We start from the raw sequence: 15,684 nt of genomic DNA on the forward strand, positions 1-15,684 counted from the left end.
AGAGATAAATATTAAAAGTCCCACTTACAATATTTTAGATAAAGTTTTTGCAATTACCAAATCAAAGGTTTAACAACATAATTCTCTACGTCCCAGAAAACAAGAAAACAGCCATCTATATGTTGGTCAAATTGGCAATTGTTTCTGTGTTCTTGTAGGTTTTTCTGGATTACAGCGGGCCTTTTTGGTTTAATCTCTGCTAGGGGTTTCCTGACCTTTGCTATATCATTGTCTTCTCAATACTATTACCTTGGTCAACTCAGAAGTCTTTTTATAAGATGAGTAAAGCCGTAGCAGCCTTTAGCTGCAGTGAAGCTTATCTGGGGGAATTAGGAATTAGCTTTTATTAGAACAACAGTCGATGCTTGGTATGCTTCTATCCTGGAGTTTAAAGACCAAATAAGAATCAATGGAGGCTGAAAGAGTATGTCACTGTATGTGACTTCTGAACGATTTGGGAGACATCCTAAGGATATGGTGCTTTCTCTATGTCTGACAAGGTATGTTTAACATTCTTATAATGAAACTGGGATTTTAAAGACAATAAGAGTTCCCTATTATATTATATTATATTATATTAACTGATGCAAAGAAATGTCTTTTTGCTCTGTCTTAAAGTGTGTTACACTGAAGCTAGTATTTTACCATATATACAAGTATATATATATATATATATATATATATATATATATATATATATATTACATATATATATATATATATATATATATATATATATATATGTATATATATATTACACCATAATTGAATTGTGAACATGTGCAATGATAAGATGTGCAACGATTTTTAGTAGCCTGCAGTAGCCTATGCAACTCATGAAATACAGTTAATGCAGATAAGTGGAGAAATATAGTCAGATGTTAGCAAATATGATTACCTATCTATGAATATATGTGATAGGTGTAACACCTATTTAAGTATTTTGTGTATATTGTGACAATTATTATGCTGGATCAGACTGTTCATTTTCATTCAAATTTTTAAGTTTTTCAATATAACGGCAAAAAATGAACCATCTAACATGGGCTGCACTTTAGGGGAAAAAACAGGAAATAAATCTATTTAAGGGATTGTCGTTATTAGAGCATATGGGCATCATTTAGTGGTGTCTCCTCCATTAGTAAGGGCAGAGAGATGCTCTTTAAGGCTGTGTTTCTCCTTGGCAGGTTTTTTTTTTGTGGAAAACTACAACTACAGTTTTTTGAGCCAAAGCCAGGAGTTTACTCAAAAGAAATGGGAAATATAAGCATGGATTTAAACATCTCCTTCCTGATGGATCCATTTCCGACTTTGGCTCAAAAAACTACAGTGGTATTTAAAAAAAAAAAAAATAACTGCCAAGTTGAAATGCAGCCTTAGGACAAGGTCACACGTGCAGTATTTTGCTGTGTATTTGCTGCTGCATATTTTCCTACCCATTTTTTCCTACCCATAAGTCAATAGCTAGCAAAACCAGCTGCAGAAAATATGCAGCAAATTACAGCACGTGGGACCCTAAACTTCCTTCATTCAGCCTGAATCCATGGTTTCCAAACATATTGGGGGAAATTTATCAAAACTTTGTCCTGAGAAAAAGTTGCTGAGATGCCCATAGCAAATCAGAAGGCTTCTTTCATTTTTCACAGGCATTTTCAAAAATGAAAGAAGTGATCTGAAACTTTTCCTCTGGACAGATTTTGATAAATCTCCCCAATTGTGTTTTACAGTGTGCCTGTCATCAACAAAAACGTTTAACCCCTTAAGGACCAAGCCTATTTTAACCAGGGGTTCTCCGGTGCTTACACATCTTATCCCCTATCCAAAGGATAGGGGATAAGATGCCTGATCACGGGAGTCCCGCAGCTGGGGACGTGCTTTTACGTCCGTGGTCCTTAAGGGGTTAATATAATGCAGATAATACAATTATTTGTATTTTGTAATTACATTGGTTAAAAAATTTGTATTCTTTTGGGAGAAAAAATGCTGCCCCTACAGCTATTGCCTGTGTATCTCTGTGAGGAGACTAAATACAGGAAGTGATGGTAGGACAAACAGGGCTCTGTGCACTGAGGACAAACAGGGCTCTGTGCGCTGAGGACAAACAGGGCTCTGTGCACTGAGGACAAGCAGGGCTCTGTGCAGGCTCCTGGCCTGTCAATCATCCTGATGTATGAGCCAGCGGTGTGTCACAGAGCCTCAGTGCACAGAGCCCTGCGTATCCTCAGTGTGCAGAGCCCTGCTTGTCCTCAGTGTACAGAGCCCTGCTTGTCCTCAGTGCACAGAGCCCTGCTTGTCCTCAGTGTACAGAGCCCTGCTTGTCCTCACTGCCCAAAGCCCTGCTTGTCCTCACTGCACAGAGCCCTGCTTGTCCTCACTGCACAGAGCCCTGCTTGTCCTCACTGCACAGAGCCCTGCTTGTCCTCAGTGTACAGAGCCCTGCTTGTCCTCAGTGTACAGAACCCTGCTTGTCCTCAGTGTACAGAGCCCTGCTTGTCCTCAGTGCACAGGGCCCTGCTTGTCCTCAGTTTACAGATCCCTGCTTGTCCACCCACACTTCCTGTATTTGGTCTCCTCATAGAGACACACAGGCATCAGCTGCAGGGACAGAATATACACATTTTTTAACCAATGTACATTACAAATATACATATAATTATATAAAGTTTTTGTTGATGACAGGTACACTTTAAGTCTAGTCCACACATGGCAGGAAGCCACAGTATTACTGTAACTTAAAAAATGGAAAACACTACCTATGAATACAAGTTTCTAGTCTAGTCTGGTTTCAGGATAGGTGTCGAGTGTCTCATCAGTTGAGGTCTTACAACAAAAATACACCAAATGTGACTATTTCTACTGTTAAATGTATGGATCTACTATGGCAGACACAGAGGCCTTGTAGGTAACCAGCCGGCACCCTGCAATGAGTTTGTGGAGTTGCCCATTGGGAAGCCTACACAGTCATTTTGCCATTTAAATGCTGTGATTGTTATTAATTGAGGCATTTAAAGGGTTAAATGACTGACTACAGCGTGATCGTTGATGTCAGTCCTTATTGGTGAGTGCTGGCTCCTTACAGCAGCTGGTATTCACGCTCAGCTTGTGAGCATGCTTTATACACTCCAGCCCACATTCCAACGTATCAGGTACATAATTTTGTGGGAAGAAGTTAAAGGGGTTTTCCTCCAAGCAACACTTATAACCTAACCACAGTATTGGTGAAGAGTGACTGATGAGTGGGTGTCCGACTGCTGGGACCCCCACCATATATGTGAGCAATGGTCCCATGTCCCCTTTACTCCAGGTCAGCTCTCGATTCTGGACCAAATATCAGCAAAAAGAGAAATTTAAAAATGCATGGGAATAAATACTTCAAAAAAAGAATTTTAGATTTAGACCATGCTGCAGATTTTCAGATCCGTTCAATTGTGGTTGATTGTTCAGACAGAAAAAAATTGTCTGAACATTATAGTGACATTGCATTAGTACTGACAGGACACAGATATCAGCAGAAAAAGAGAACTCAAAGGAGAGAACTGTTGAGTGAGTAGGCCTATGCAGCACTGGGAGCAATTGTGGGCAGCTGTGCTGAGACCAAAAAGTGTGACTGAGCCTAAAGAGAGACAGACCTAAGTATATGCTAGAACTGCTTAGGGTTGGAAAAATATGTAGTCTGTGGAGAGGTCCCTGTAAGATGTGGAATCTTAAGGCTAGATTCACACTACAGAATTACGAGTGCGTCCAGTGCTGACTGAATCAGTCAGCGCAAGGACTGCATGGGCATTGCCTTCCCCATAGATGACAATGTCTTCGGCGCAGATTTTGCCAAAAGAGTGAGCAAGCTAATTCTTTTGGCAGTGTGGTGTCTGAGGTGTTGCAACGGTGTAGCAGGGTCTGGTGGTATTAACCCTGGTGGTATTAACCCTGTGGGGCAAGGTGTTAACCTGATTTCTCGTGACACCAGGATGTGGTTGTTTTCTGTTTAAGGCCCTGCCGACAACCAACCCAGAAACGACAGGCAATAAAGGAATGTCCACAGCAGGAATTGTGAAAATAACTGGAACTTTTACTTAAACTTCTTATAGAACAGTCTTTACAGTTATGCAGTTTCTTTAGAGGCAACCGGGATGCTGGATACCTCACAGGCTTGCTGGGACTTGTAGTATTGTGATTTATGCAGGCCACTGTGCAACTAATTATATACTTGAGTTGAGTAGTAGTCACTAGAATTGTAGATAGAGCTTGATAACTCACTTTTTGAAGTGGCTGCAGGTTCCTTAGGCTTTGGCCTAAATGAGTTGAATTTAGTAGTATATGCTGAGTTTGTGCAGAAATTGGTATTGCTGTAGTGTACAGGATGAAGAGCAGGAACCAATAGAGTAAATTTAGAGACTACACCCCTTATATACTAGGGGGCTGGACTAAAGCTCATTGGTCTTAAAGCCTGGAGGTCCTTTGCCCAGGGTACTCTGGGTACATCACATGACAATAGATCACATGACCCAGGAAGGTCCTATACATTTTATACATTTGTACAACCTTTATACATACTGGACAATATACATATATTATGTGCATATTTATATGAAGCAGTAACTTTGGAGTAAGGGGGAAAGCCCTGCAGGAGAGCCCTATGAACATTTTACACATGTTCTGATCTGTCGGGTTTTCCTCAGCTCAATACCTGAACATTTTCTGTGGAAACCTTAGTGAATATGTTGGGTTTTTGTAGAAATGTCGGGGACATGCCCCTTTTCAGTGATCACGCCCATTTTTCATGATTACCATGCCCCTTTTTCAAGTTTTCTCAGTAAAATGGAGATTTAGTCGAGTTTTTTTTTCAATTCTGGTGCAAATTCTGGCAGAATTTTGGGCGCGATGTGACAGAATCTGGCACAAAACCTGACAAAACATGTCAGGATTACAATAGTAAATCAGTGTCATAATGTGGAATGCACTTGTCAGGCATCCCTGTGAGGCTGCCTGCACCTTCTACTGGCTGAAATTGCTGTTGCACAAAACTGCATTTTTTGGGAAAGTTGCATGTCTTAAGTGCATCTACTGTGGGCTTAGAAAAGCACATTGAAACCACATCCACAAAACTTAGACTGGAATAAACCACACCAAAACCATGCCCACAAAGCTTCCACTGGGTTCTTCTGTGCAATAAGCCATATACACAAGTGAAAGTCAAGTATAACACTTACCTTTAAAATTCCCCTTCCAGCTTGATCCACTTCTGCCTTTGGCTCATTTTCTGTTGCTGAAAATCTGCAGTATATCTGCAATGTGTGTTCCTAGCCTAAGGGTCAGTTCACACGTCCTGTTTTTTTTACTGCAGCAGATTTTGCTACCAATTGAAGCCAATGGACAGCAGAATCCGCTGCAGCAAATATAAGGATGTCTGATTGTACCCTTAAGGGGGTACTCTGCTGATCAGCACTCGGAACAAAATGTTCCGAATGCTTAGAGCTGGTGGGTGGCTTATGGTATCATGGATGGCTCTTTATGTCAGGCCCCGCCCCTCAATGTAAGTCTATGGGAGGGGGCATGACGGCCATCACACCCCTTCCCAAAGATATGCATTGAAGGGGTGGGGCAACATGTCACGAGGGGGCGTGGTTGTGACGTCACGAGCCCCCCCGCCGGCTCTATGCGTTCGGAACATTTTGTTCTGAACACTGAACAGCGGAGTACCCCTTTTAAGGTCCATTTTTTGACTTGGTTTCTTGTGTACAGTGAACACTGACAAGGCAAAGATTATGTGTTGGTGATGTTATGTGGTCAGACATGTTGGGCTTGTTATTTTCTCTCTGTCAGACTCTGCAGATTAATGATGATTGACAGTAAAAAAAAGCGATTTTCTGCAGAGAACTTCCAGACTTTTACACCATTAATATGAGATACACTTAGCTGCTATTTTCAGCTTGTCACTCATATTTCTAAATACAGTGAAAAGTTCAAAAGGTAACAGTTCTGCCATGTCAGCATAAAACAGCTCAGACCTTTTTAGTTTGTAGTTTAGGAACAGGATCATAATAAAAAAAAATCTACTGACCTTTCTTTGACTTAATAATGAATTAATATTTTAGCAACAACATGGGAGATTGCTTTCAAATATGAAGTCTATGTTTTGGACTACTGGTATCTTGGGTTAATATATGCTATACTTTACCTTCAGGGCAAGTCAGGGTTGGCCAGAGATAGGGGCAGGAGTGCAAATGCCCCTTTCCCCCAAGCTGGTCTCCCCACAGATTTTAAGGTTTCCGCTTTAAGAATATTGACGCTGCAACTAACAGACACACGCTTTATGCATGTCTGCTAAGTCACACCTTTGACACTGCACAGTACCTGCCAGAGAGGAGCAGAGCAAGAGAGCTCCTCCAGAAAGCCTCCATGCAGAGGTTCAGACCTGCAGATGTAAGCATAGAGCGACCTTACTACTGCTAAATGGAGGCCCAGAGAGGCCTAAGTAGTATATGGGGCACAGAGGGGCCTCATTACTATATGGGAGCACAGAGGAGCCTGACTACTATGTAGGAGCACAGAAGGGGCCTAACTACAATGTGGGGGCACAGAGGGGGCCTAACTTCTATATGGGGGCACAGGGAAGGCCTATCTATTATATAGGGACACAGAGTTAATTTATTTGTATTAGGGCACAGAAGGGGCATTATACTATATGGGGCACAGAGGGGGGGGGGGGGGTAACTACTATATGGGGGCACAAAGAATCCTAACTGCTACATGTTACACAGAGGGGTTTCAACTACTATTTAGGTATATAGAGGCCTTACTACTGTATGAGGGCACAGAGGGGCCACAAACACTATTTGGGGTTACAGAGGGGCTTATTTCTTTTAACAAAGTGAGCACCGTTACTCTGCAAGGACATACATGAGGAGTTTTTAAGGTAAGGAAGAAGCAAATGGGACTAAAATGTTTTTCTGGCAGATTCTGAGTATACAAGTTGTGGCTAGAAGAAGTCTTCATGTTGCCCCCTGCTGGATGGAAAAGAGAAGGAAAAGTGAATGACTTGTGATTCATTGGATGTAACTGCACTGTAATCAATAGTATGGTCTGCAGAGCCTGTGTAGAGCTGATATCTACCTCTATATTGTCACTGTATAGGGGAATTATTGGTGGTATTATTCAGTCACTATAGGGTGGTAATGGTAGTAGACATCGTGTAGCACTATTATTTGTCTTGTGTATACTGGTATTATTGGTTATATAGTTATTGATATGCTAGATTTGGTTAGTAACAGTATGACAGTATGGTGTTAATATGTATAGAGATATTTGCTTTTTGCATACTGGTGGTTATCTTGTAGCTGTATGATTATTATTTAGACAGTATTATATGCATAGAAAACTGTTTCACCTATGTTATTGTTATATACATGTGTTTGTTCTTCTGCATACCCTATTTATGGTGTTGATGTGATGGTGGTGTTAATGGGGGGGGGGGGGGTCAGGCCTAAAATTTGCTCTGGGACCTACAGAACTCTATACTCAGGGTAGGCTCTGCCTATAGGCAAAATAGGCAAAATAGGCAGCTGCCTAGAGCGCACTCTTGATTGGGGCACTGCTCTGCTCGCAGCAATAAAGTTAAACAATATCTGAAGCACCTGCCCACCCAGCTAAACCCTGCCACCCAGTGGCAAGGTGCTTACATGAGAAGGAGGCTTGTTACAGTGTGTCACCCCAGTAGTAAGGGGATTACATCAGGAGGGAGTTTGTTGTAGTGTGTCACCCCAGTAGTAAGGTGGGGCGTGTCAAAGGGCGGAGCAAAAGGGCAGGGTCAAGGGGTGGTAAAATAAGCTTTCACCTAGGGTGGCAAAATTCCTTGCACCAGGCCTGTCTATACTTTACAGGACTATTAGTTCCTTCAGATGCAGCTGCCATGGTTTGCCATGCTACATCTTTAAATCACTAAATGAGTCAAAGCACCAAAAAAAGGGGAAGGAGATATGCTCATAGATGTATAGGGTCCTGTGGTAAACACTCTAAATATGAAACCAAAAAGAAAAGAAACCACTTGAAAACGGACCATGTATAAACTAAAATGAATTTTATTTAGAATAATATAAAGACATATAATGATTACACACACAGCGTGGACAAACAGAGGTGGGAACCACGTAGCAGGGGGATATAAAAAGAAGGTAACAATAGTATATATAGTGTGTCCAAGTGTGCTGAACAATTTAAAGTGCCAGCAGTGTGCCAAATAAATAGATAGGACCAATATGTTTAAAAACGCACACAAAACGGATCACAGAGAAAACCAAATGTAGTAGTGGCATAGAACAGTAACACTCCCTCCGCTCCCCAGTTACCCACCAGACCTCCAACGCGTTTCACCCAACGGGGCTTTATCCAGGAGTGGTGGGCAACTGGGGTGGGGTACCTTATATATGCACAGCTGACCAATCACAATGGTTACACAAGAAGAGATGATTACCTGAACGCCAGTATGCACTCCGGTGCCATTACTGTCCTCGACCGCCGCTACACTGCACCACTTCCGGGTATAGTGTTTAGAATGTAAAAAAAGAGCTACGGCAAAATGGCCGTCCCTAGACCCTAGAGGCAAAAATGCTTGGGACTACAAGAAAATGCGCATGGGCAGTTTATGAGCATCAGAAATATGGCCGCATACATGCAAACAGGTAGGCTACATAAAAATGGAGGTCCTACATAAGTAAAGTGATGTACTAGATTTCTAAGTTTTATATTGATAATTGTAGCAGCGGTAATTGTAAGGAGGACATAAGGTGCAGAAGTACATATAGTAGGCATAGAATACATACAAAGAAATGACTAATATACATATAAAACCACATAGGAAAAATATAGGAATTTCATGATAACAAATATGTAAGGTAAAATACGGGAATATATTGAAAAATGAAAAATGTAATGAATAATAAGGTATAAAATATAAAATATGCAGCAAAGAACAAGATATGCATATATTAAGAAAGAAATATATATGAAAATTTTTTATTTATATATATTAATGGGCAGTGAATGTGCTGCAAAATGGATATGCAATACAGTGTAATCAGAAGGGGAGAAAAAACATATATATGTACACGTAAGTATGTAGGTGCAAACACATTACCTACATATATATAGAAAATCAGTGAAGGTGTTAAAGTGTAAGAACTGTGTGAGCACGAATGCGTGAAAGAATGATAAATTGCGTAGTGCAATTAATAAATAATATAGAAAAATATAAGTAGATGCGTGCTACAAAATTACATATAATGAAAATGTGACGGGATGACACCAATACTTGCGAAAGTGAAGGAAAAGTAAAGACCACATGATGGTGTAATTGGTGACATGAAATAAAGTGAAATAAAATTGGAAAAATGTGACAAGTATGGGAGTATGCATAAAAACCAGTGTATCACTAAAAAATATATAGAAACTATATCAATTCATAACGCTATAAAAGCCACAGTTTAGCAAAAGAAGCACAAAAATACAAATAAATATAGATAAATAAATAACATGAAAAGAACAAATAAATAAATAAAGTGCAAGTGCGAGAAAAATGGGGGGCCCCCCAGTGCAAAAGTAAGTGGAAAAAAGTAGAATAAAGATTAAACATATACTGTGTCCACAAATGGACATAACCAGGTCCAGTTAACATGTTGTCCCGTATTATAATTCCTATATAATTGCAACTGAACATATATGTGTTGAAGTTGTTGTGAAGAAATCCTATATTAAGGGGATGCTTGGTAATCAAGAGGGGGTGTCATAGTTGTTGGTCAGACGGCCTACAAAACAAAGAAGAAGCAAAGAAGAAAGGAGAAATAGGAAAAACCAATTCATACCATATGAAGAAAACATATAATTGTGAGTATGGCATAAACACACCATATAGCAGTGAGAAGACATGAAAACCACCCAAGTGGTTAAGAGTAAAATAAAATGAGTAAAATAAAATGAGGGGCAAGACAGCCCAACCCACCAAATAAGCCAAACTCAGAATGTGTATAATAATATAAAAAATATGTATATACACATATACATGCACACATATATATATATATATATATATATATATATATATATGTACATATATATACACACATATGTAATAGATGTTAAATACAAGGAAAATCAACCTCGTAAGTGGATGTTAGTAATAGTTAATCAACCAATGACAACAGTCATACATAGACAGAATCCCCAGCAGAATGGAACCGTATAAAAGTGCCAAATAAGGGTCCCAGAGGCATACATAACAGAAACATTGTTAAAATACTTACCAGGTGGCAGACCAATAAGAAGCCATATCACAGGAAAGGGGCAAAACTGTTGTACTCATTTAGTCCATATGGAGACCTTGCTCGCAACTTCTCAATCCACATCGTTTCTTTTTTGGCTAGAGCCCTTTTCCAGTCTCCACCCCTTGTGTCAAAATACACGCGATCAATGCCGCGTACCTGTAACAAAGAGGAATCACACCCATGAGCAATCTTAAAGTGTCTCGGTAGGATCTTTAGGGTGTCTATGTCATCAACATCTTTGGCCGCAAGTATGTCTAACACATGTTCACGGACCCGTCTGCGGAATTCCCGTGTGGTTAAACCCACATAAATCTTTCCGCACGGGCACGAGGCCAAATAGACAACACCCTTGGTGGCACAATCAATTCGATGTGCAATCCGATACTCTTTACTGTTGTCAAAATTGGCAAAGGTCTCAGATTTCACAATATTTTTACAAGCAACACAATGGCCACATGTATACGTGCCCCACTTCGGGCCTTTAGATCCAAAGGCATTAGATGGAGTGGTCCCCCTGTGATAACTATGTACCAGCATATCCATTTTGCAGCACATTCACTGCCCATTAATATATATAAATTAAATTTTTTCATATATATTTCTTTCTTAATATATGTATATCTTGTTCTTTGCTGCATATTTTATATTTTATACCTTATTATTCATTACATTTTTCATTTGTCAATATATTCCCGTATTTTACCTTACATATTTGTTATCATGAAATTCCTATATTTTTCCTATGTGGTTTTATATGTATATTAGTCATTTCTTTGTATGTATTCTATGCCTACTATGTGCACTTCTGCACCTTATGTCCTCCTTACAATTACCGCTGCTACAATTATCTATATAAAACTTAGAAATCTAGTACATCACTTTACTTATGTAGGACCTCCATTTTTATGTACCCTACCTGTTTGTATGTATGCGGCCATATTTCTGATGTTTATTGTGCTAACATGGCACTTCATAAACTGCCCATGCGCGGAGGCCATTTTCTTGTAGTCCCAAGCATTTTTGCCTCTAGGGTCTAGGGACGGCCATTTTGCCGTAGCTCTTTTTTACATTCTAAACACTATACCCGGAAGTGGTGCAGTGTAGCGGCGGTCGAGGACAGTAATGGCGCCGGAGTGCATACTGGCGTTTAGGTAATCATCTCTTCTTGTGTAACCATTGTGATTGTTCGGCTGTGCATATATAAGGTACCCCACCCCAGTTGCCCACCACTCCTGGATAAAGCCCTGTTGGGTGAAACGCGTTGGAGATCTGGTGGGTAACTGGGGAGCAGAGGGAGTGTTACTGTTCTATGCCACTACTACATCTGGTTTTTTCTGTGATCCGTTTTGTGTGCGTTTTTAAACATATTGGTCCTATCTATTTATTTGGCATGCTGCTGGCACTTTAAATTGTTCAGCACACTTGGACACACTATATATACTATTGTTACCTTCTTTTTATCTCCCCCTGCTCCCTGGTTCCCACCTCTGTTTGTCCACGCTGTGTGTGTAATCATTATATGTCTTTATATTATTCTAAATAAAATTCATTTTAGTTTATACATGGTCCGTTTTCAAGTGGTTTCTTTTCTTTTTGGTTTCATCTTTAAATCACTGCAGTAGCCTGAAGCTAGTAGATATGCCACATGCTAGGTACATCTGCTTGAACTCGAAACCGATGCTGTGTACCAGATAGCAATATATCCAGCCATGAGAGGTCAGGTATCACATATGGAATAGTGACAAAATTATGTAAGTTACTAGATACAGTGAAATCTCCTTTAGTGGACACCTCCCATTAAGGGACACCTCCCAATAGCGGACAGTTTTTAATTCCCCGGCAGAGTCCCATTGGAATTAATGTATTTGCACCCTCCGAATAAGGGACATTCCCAATAGTGGTCGTGGACACACCTAATAGGGGACAATAGAGTGAAGCACAGGGGAGCGTCACTAATTACTGCCTGCTGGCCAGGTAAGAAGAACAGGGGTATGAGGGAATGGAGGAATGATTTGGCATGGGGTGGAGGGAATAATTTCATATGGGGGGGAGGATGATTTTGCAAGGGGATGAGGGAATGGGGAAATAATTTGACATGGGGATGAGGGAATGAATTTGCATGGGGGGGGGGGTGATTTGGCACAGAAGGGGATGATTTGGCACAGAAGGGGATGATTTGGCACAGAAGGGGATGATTTGGCACAAAGGGTGTGCTGGGGCTGCCCTGACAGCAGCCCTGTGTACGAGGTAGGGCGGCACATAAGCCAGGTTGTCCCCTATTGGGTGTGTTTTGTCCCCTATTGGGAGTGTTTTGTCCCTTAATGGGAGTGTTTTGTCCCCTATTGTCCCCTATTGGGTGTGTCCACGACCGCTATTAGGAATGTCCCTTATTCGGAGGGTGCTGGCCAGGTAAAGACAGGGGGATGAGGGAATGGAGGAACGATTTGGCATCGCGGGGGGAATGATTTGGCATTACTTTTCCTGATTAATTATATTGTTGAGAATTTTTAAAATCCTTATTATAGTGCAAAATTATTTATTTATATTTAGCTTTTTATCGTGTTTTGTAGGTAACATGCTGTCATTTTATACTACATAGTACACCCTTGACCATGCTATTTTTATTTAGCACAGCTCCTGTGGATTATACAAACCACCAAGAATGTAACAGCAAAGCCCTCCTAACAAAAAAACACAACCAGTTGTAGTCTTTTTAACTATTTAAAGCTCATTTACCTATACAGACTTCATACCTTAGGCAGTGTTAAACAGAATAGGAGTGAGGAGCTGCTCATGGGCCTGAGCTGTGTGTTTTTCGCCCAGGTTAAATTTTTGCCATAGAGATCGTGAGGCATGTTGTCCCTATCATTCTGCATTTATAAAACGAACTGTCTAAACCTGCTCGGACTCAATGAAGCTGCCGACATAATACGCTAAATTTATATTCAACCCCACTGTTTCCCATTCTTCATCACTTTAATTGTAACCAATCCTTCAATCTACTGTGGGGCTATGAAATCATCAGTCATTATGTCCCATGAATACTATACGCTAAACTTTACTCATTTTAGTACACCTTCCATCTATACCACGCATACATGGCATTAGACATGTGCAGAACCAAAAATTTTGTTTCTCTTCGTTTCGTTCGTTTTCAAAAATTTTCGGTTCTGTGAATATTTGGAATGCTGTTAATTCGTTATATTCGGTTTTCGGATGCATAGGCTAAAAAATTTTTTGTTTTCGGATGCATTCATTAATAACATCGAATGCATGCGTTAATTCGAATCTTTCGTTATATCTGTAAAATTCGTTAAATTTAGCATTCGTTACTAAACGAAATGCACATTAGTTTCACTTGCTGATCCTCCTTTGTAATAAATAGCAGTTACTTTAGGATTCTTGTTGTTTTCACCTTTGCAGTTTTCTCTGTGTAGGAAGGCAAGTTTTTCTCAGGTAAACCCAATGAAAAAAATCTAATTCATTCCTTACATTCGGTTTACTGATAACGAATGCATTCGTTATTCGTTAACATGCATTATTCGTTATATATGTTATTTAACAAATGCATTCGTTAACTGTATATTGGTATTCGTATTCTTTTTCGGAAATATTAGATTTTTTTTTCGTGCATTCGGATTGTAACGAACACTCGAAAACGTGAAAATTCGTTAAGTTTAGTATTCGTTCCGAAACGAATTGCACATGTCTACATGGCATACTTATTTGGTCCTCTTATGGCTGTGCTATATATATATATATATATATATATATATATATCTTTAGCATACGTAATCAGCATATTATTATTATATTCATTTATTTACTAAAATAATTTTTTACACTTTTTTTTTTACATATAGAGCCAGCGATTAGCCCTTATTAGTGTGCTGTTACCATCATTTTTATGTTTATTTCCCATTCTCTGGGAGGGAAATTACTGTATATTTATCCTTGTATTGGGTCCTACTGTTTTCAACTGTGTTTAGTTCTGTTTTCTGGCCCCTACACGAAAGTACACAGCCACAGTTTATTGTCATGAAAGTATTTTGATAGAATCATGCGAGTATACCCACAACCCTGACCATAAGCAGCTTCCACCTCTCATCCATCCTTTTTCTGTGGTTATCTCAATCATTCTTTTAATTATATTTCATAATTGTATTCATTCAAGCCTCTCCATACACTGATTGCTCCTTTTACTATGTATCAGTGTCCCCTCCCAGCGATTACTGTAGTAACGTTGTATTACTGTTTACATTTACTACCTGTTACGCCTCCAGGGGGTGGAGCCAACTCCATTGGCAACATTTTTTTTAAATAGCATTTTGTTATGGTTTTATCATGCCTGCATATCTGAGGAAGAGGCTTGGATGCCTCGAAATGCGTTATGATTGGCACATAAAAGGTTTTGAATCCAACACTTCTTGCCTGAGACTGGTGGATTGCGCTGTGCATCCGGCTTTTTCTGCACTTATTGGTTTCTACATGTCAAGAACTATCTAGAGTAGGAGAAAATCCCCATAGCAAACCTCTCCTGCCCTGAACAATTCCTGACATTTAACCCCTTAAGGACTCAGGGTTTTTCCGTTTTTGCACTTTCATTTTTTCCTCCTTACCTTTTTAAAATCATAACCCTTTCAATTTTCCACTTAAAATTCCATATTATGGCTTATTTTTTTGCGTCACCAATTCTACTTTCCAGTGACATCAGTCATTTTACTTAAAAATGGCAAAAAGGAAAAAAAAATCATTGTGCGACAAAATCGAAAAAAAAAACGCCATTTTGTAACTTTTGGGGGCTTCCGTTTCTACGCAGTGCATATTTCGGTAAAAATTACACCTTATCATTATTCTGTAGGTCCATACGGTTAAAATGATACCCTACTTATATAGGTTTGATTTTGTCGCACTTCTGGAAAAAATCATAACTACATGCAGGAAAATGTATACGTTTAAAAATGTCATCTTCTGACCCCTATAACTTTTTTATTTTTCCATGTACGGGGCAGTATGAGGACTCATTTTTTGCGCCGTGATCTGAAGTTTTTATCGGTATGATTTTTGTTTTGATCGGACTTTTTCATCACTTTTAATTCATTTTTTAATGTTATAAAAAGTGACCAAAATACGCTTTTTTGGACTTTGGAATTTTTTTGCGCGTACGCCATTGACCGTGCGGCTTAATTAATGATATATTTTTATAGTTCGGACATTTACGCACGCGGCGATACCACATATGTTTATTTATTTATTTTTTTTACACTGTTTTATTTTTTTTATGGGAAAAGGGGGGTGATTCAAACTTTTATTAGGGAAGGGGTTAAATGACCTTTATTAACACTTTTTTTTTACTTTTTTTTTGCAGTGT

General features: G+C 39.5%; 1 protein-coding gene across 1 annotated transcript in view; it reads left to right on the forward strand.

The window, feature by feature from the left end:
* The first annotated feature begins 443 nt into the window (after positions 1–443).
* Positions 444–15,684, forward strand: part of TRPM1 (transient receptor potential cation channel subfamily M member 1) — a 339,306-nt gene continuing 324,065 nt past the window's right edge. Inside the window, exon 1 of the mRNA XM_056572537.1 lies at positions 444–500. Coding sequence (XP_056428512.1) covers positions 489–500 — 12 coding nt within the window. The 5' untranslated portion in view covers positions 444–488. The remainder of the gene's footprint in view (positions 501–15,684) is intronic.

The sequence above is a fragment of the Hyla sarda genome, chromosome 4, assembly GCF_029499605.1.
Source record: "Hyla sarda isolate aHylSar1 chromosome 4, aHylSar1.hap1, whole genome shotgun sequence".
NCBI lineage: Eukaryota > Metazoa > Chordata > Amphibia > Anura > Hylidae > Hyla > Hyla sarda.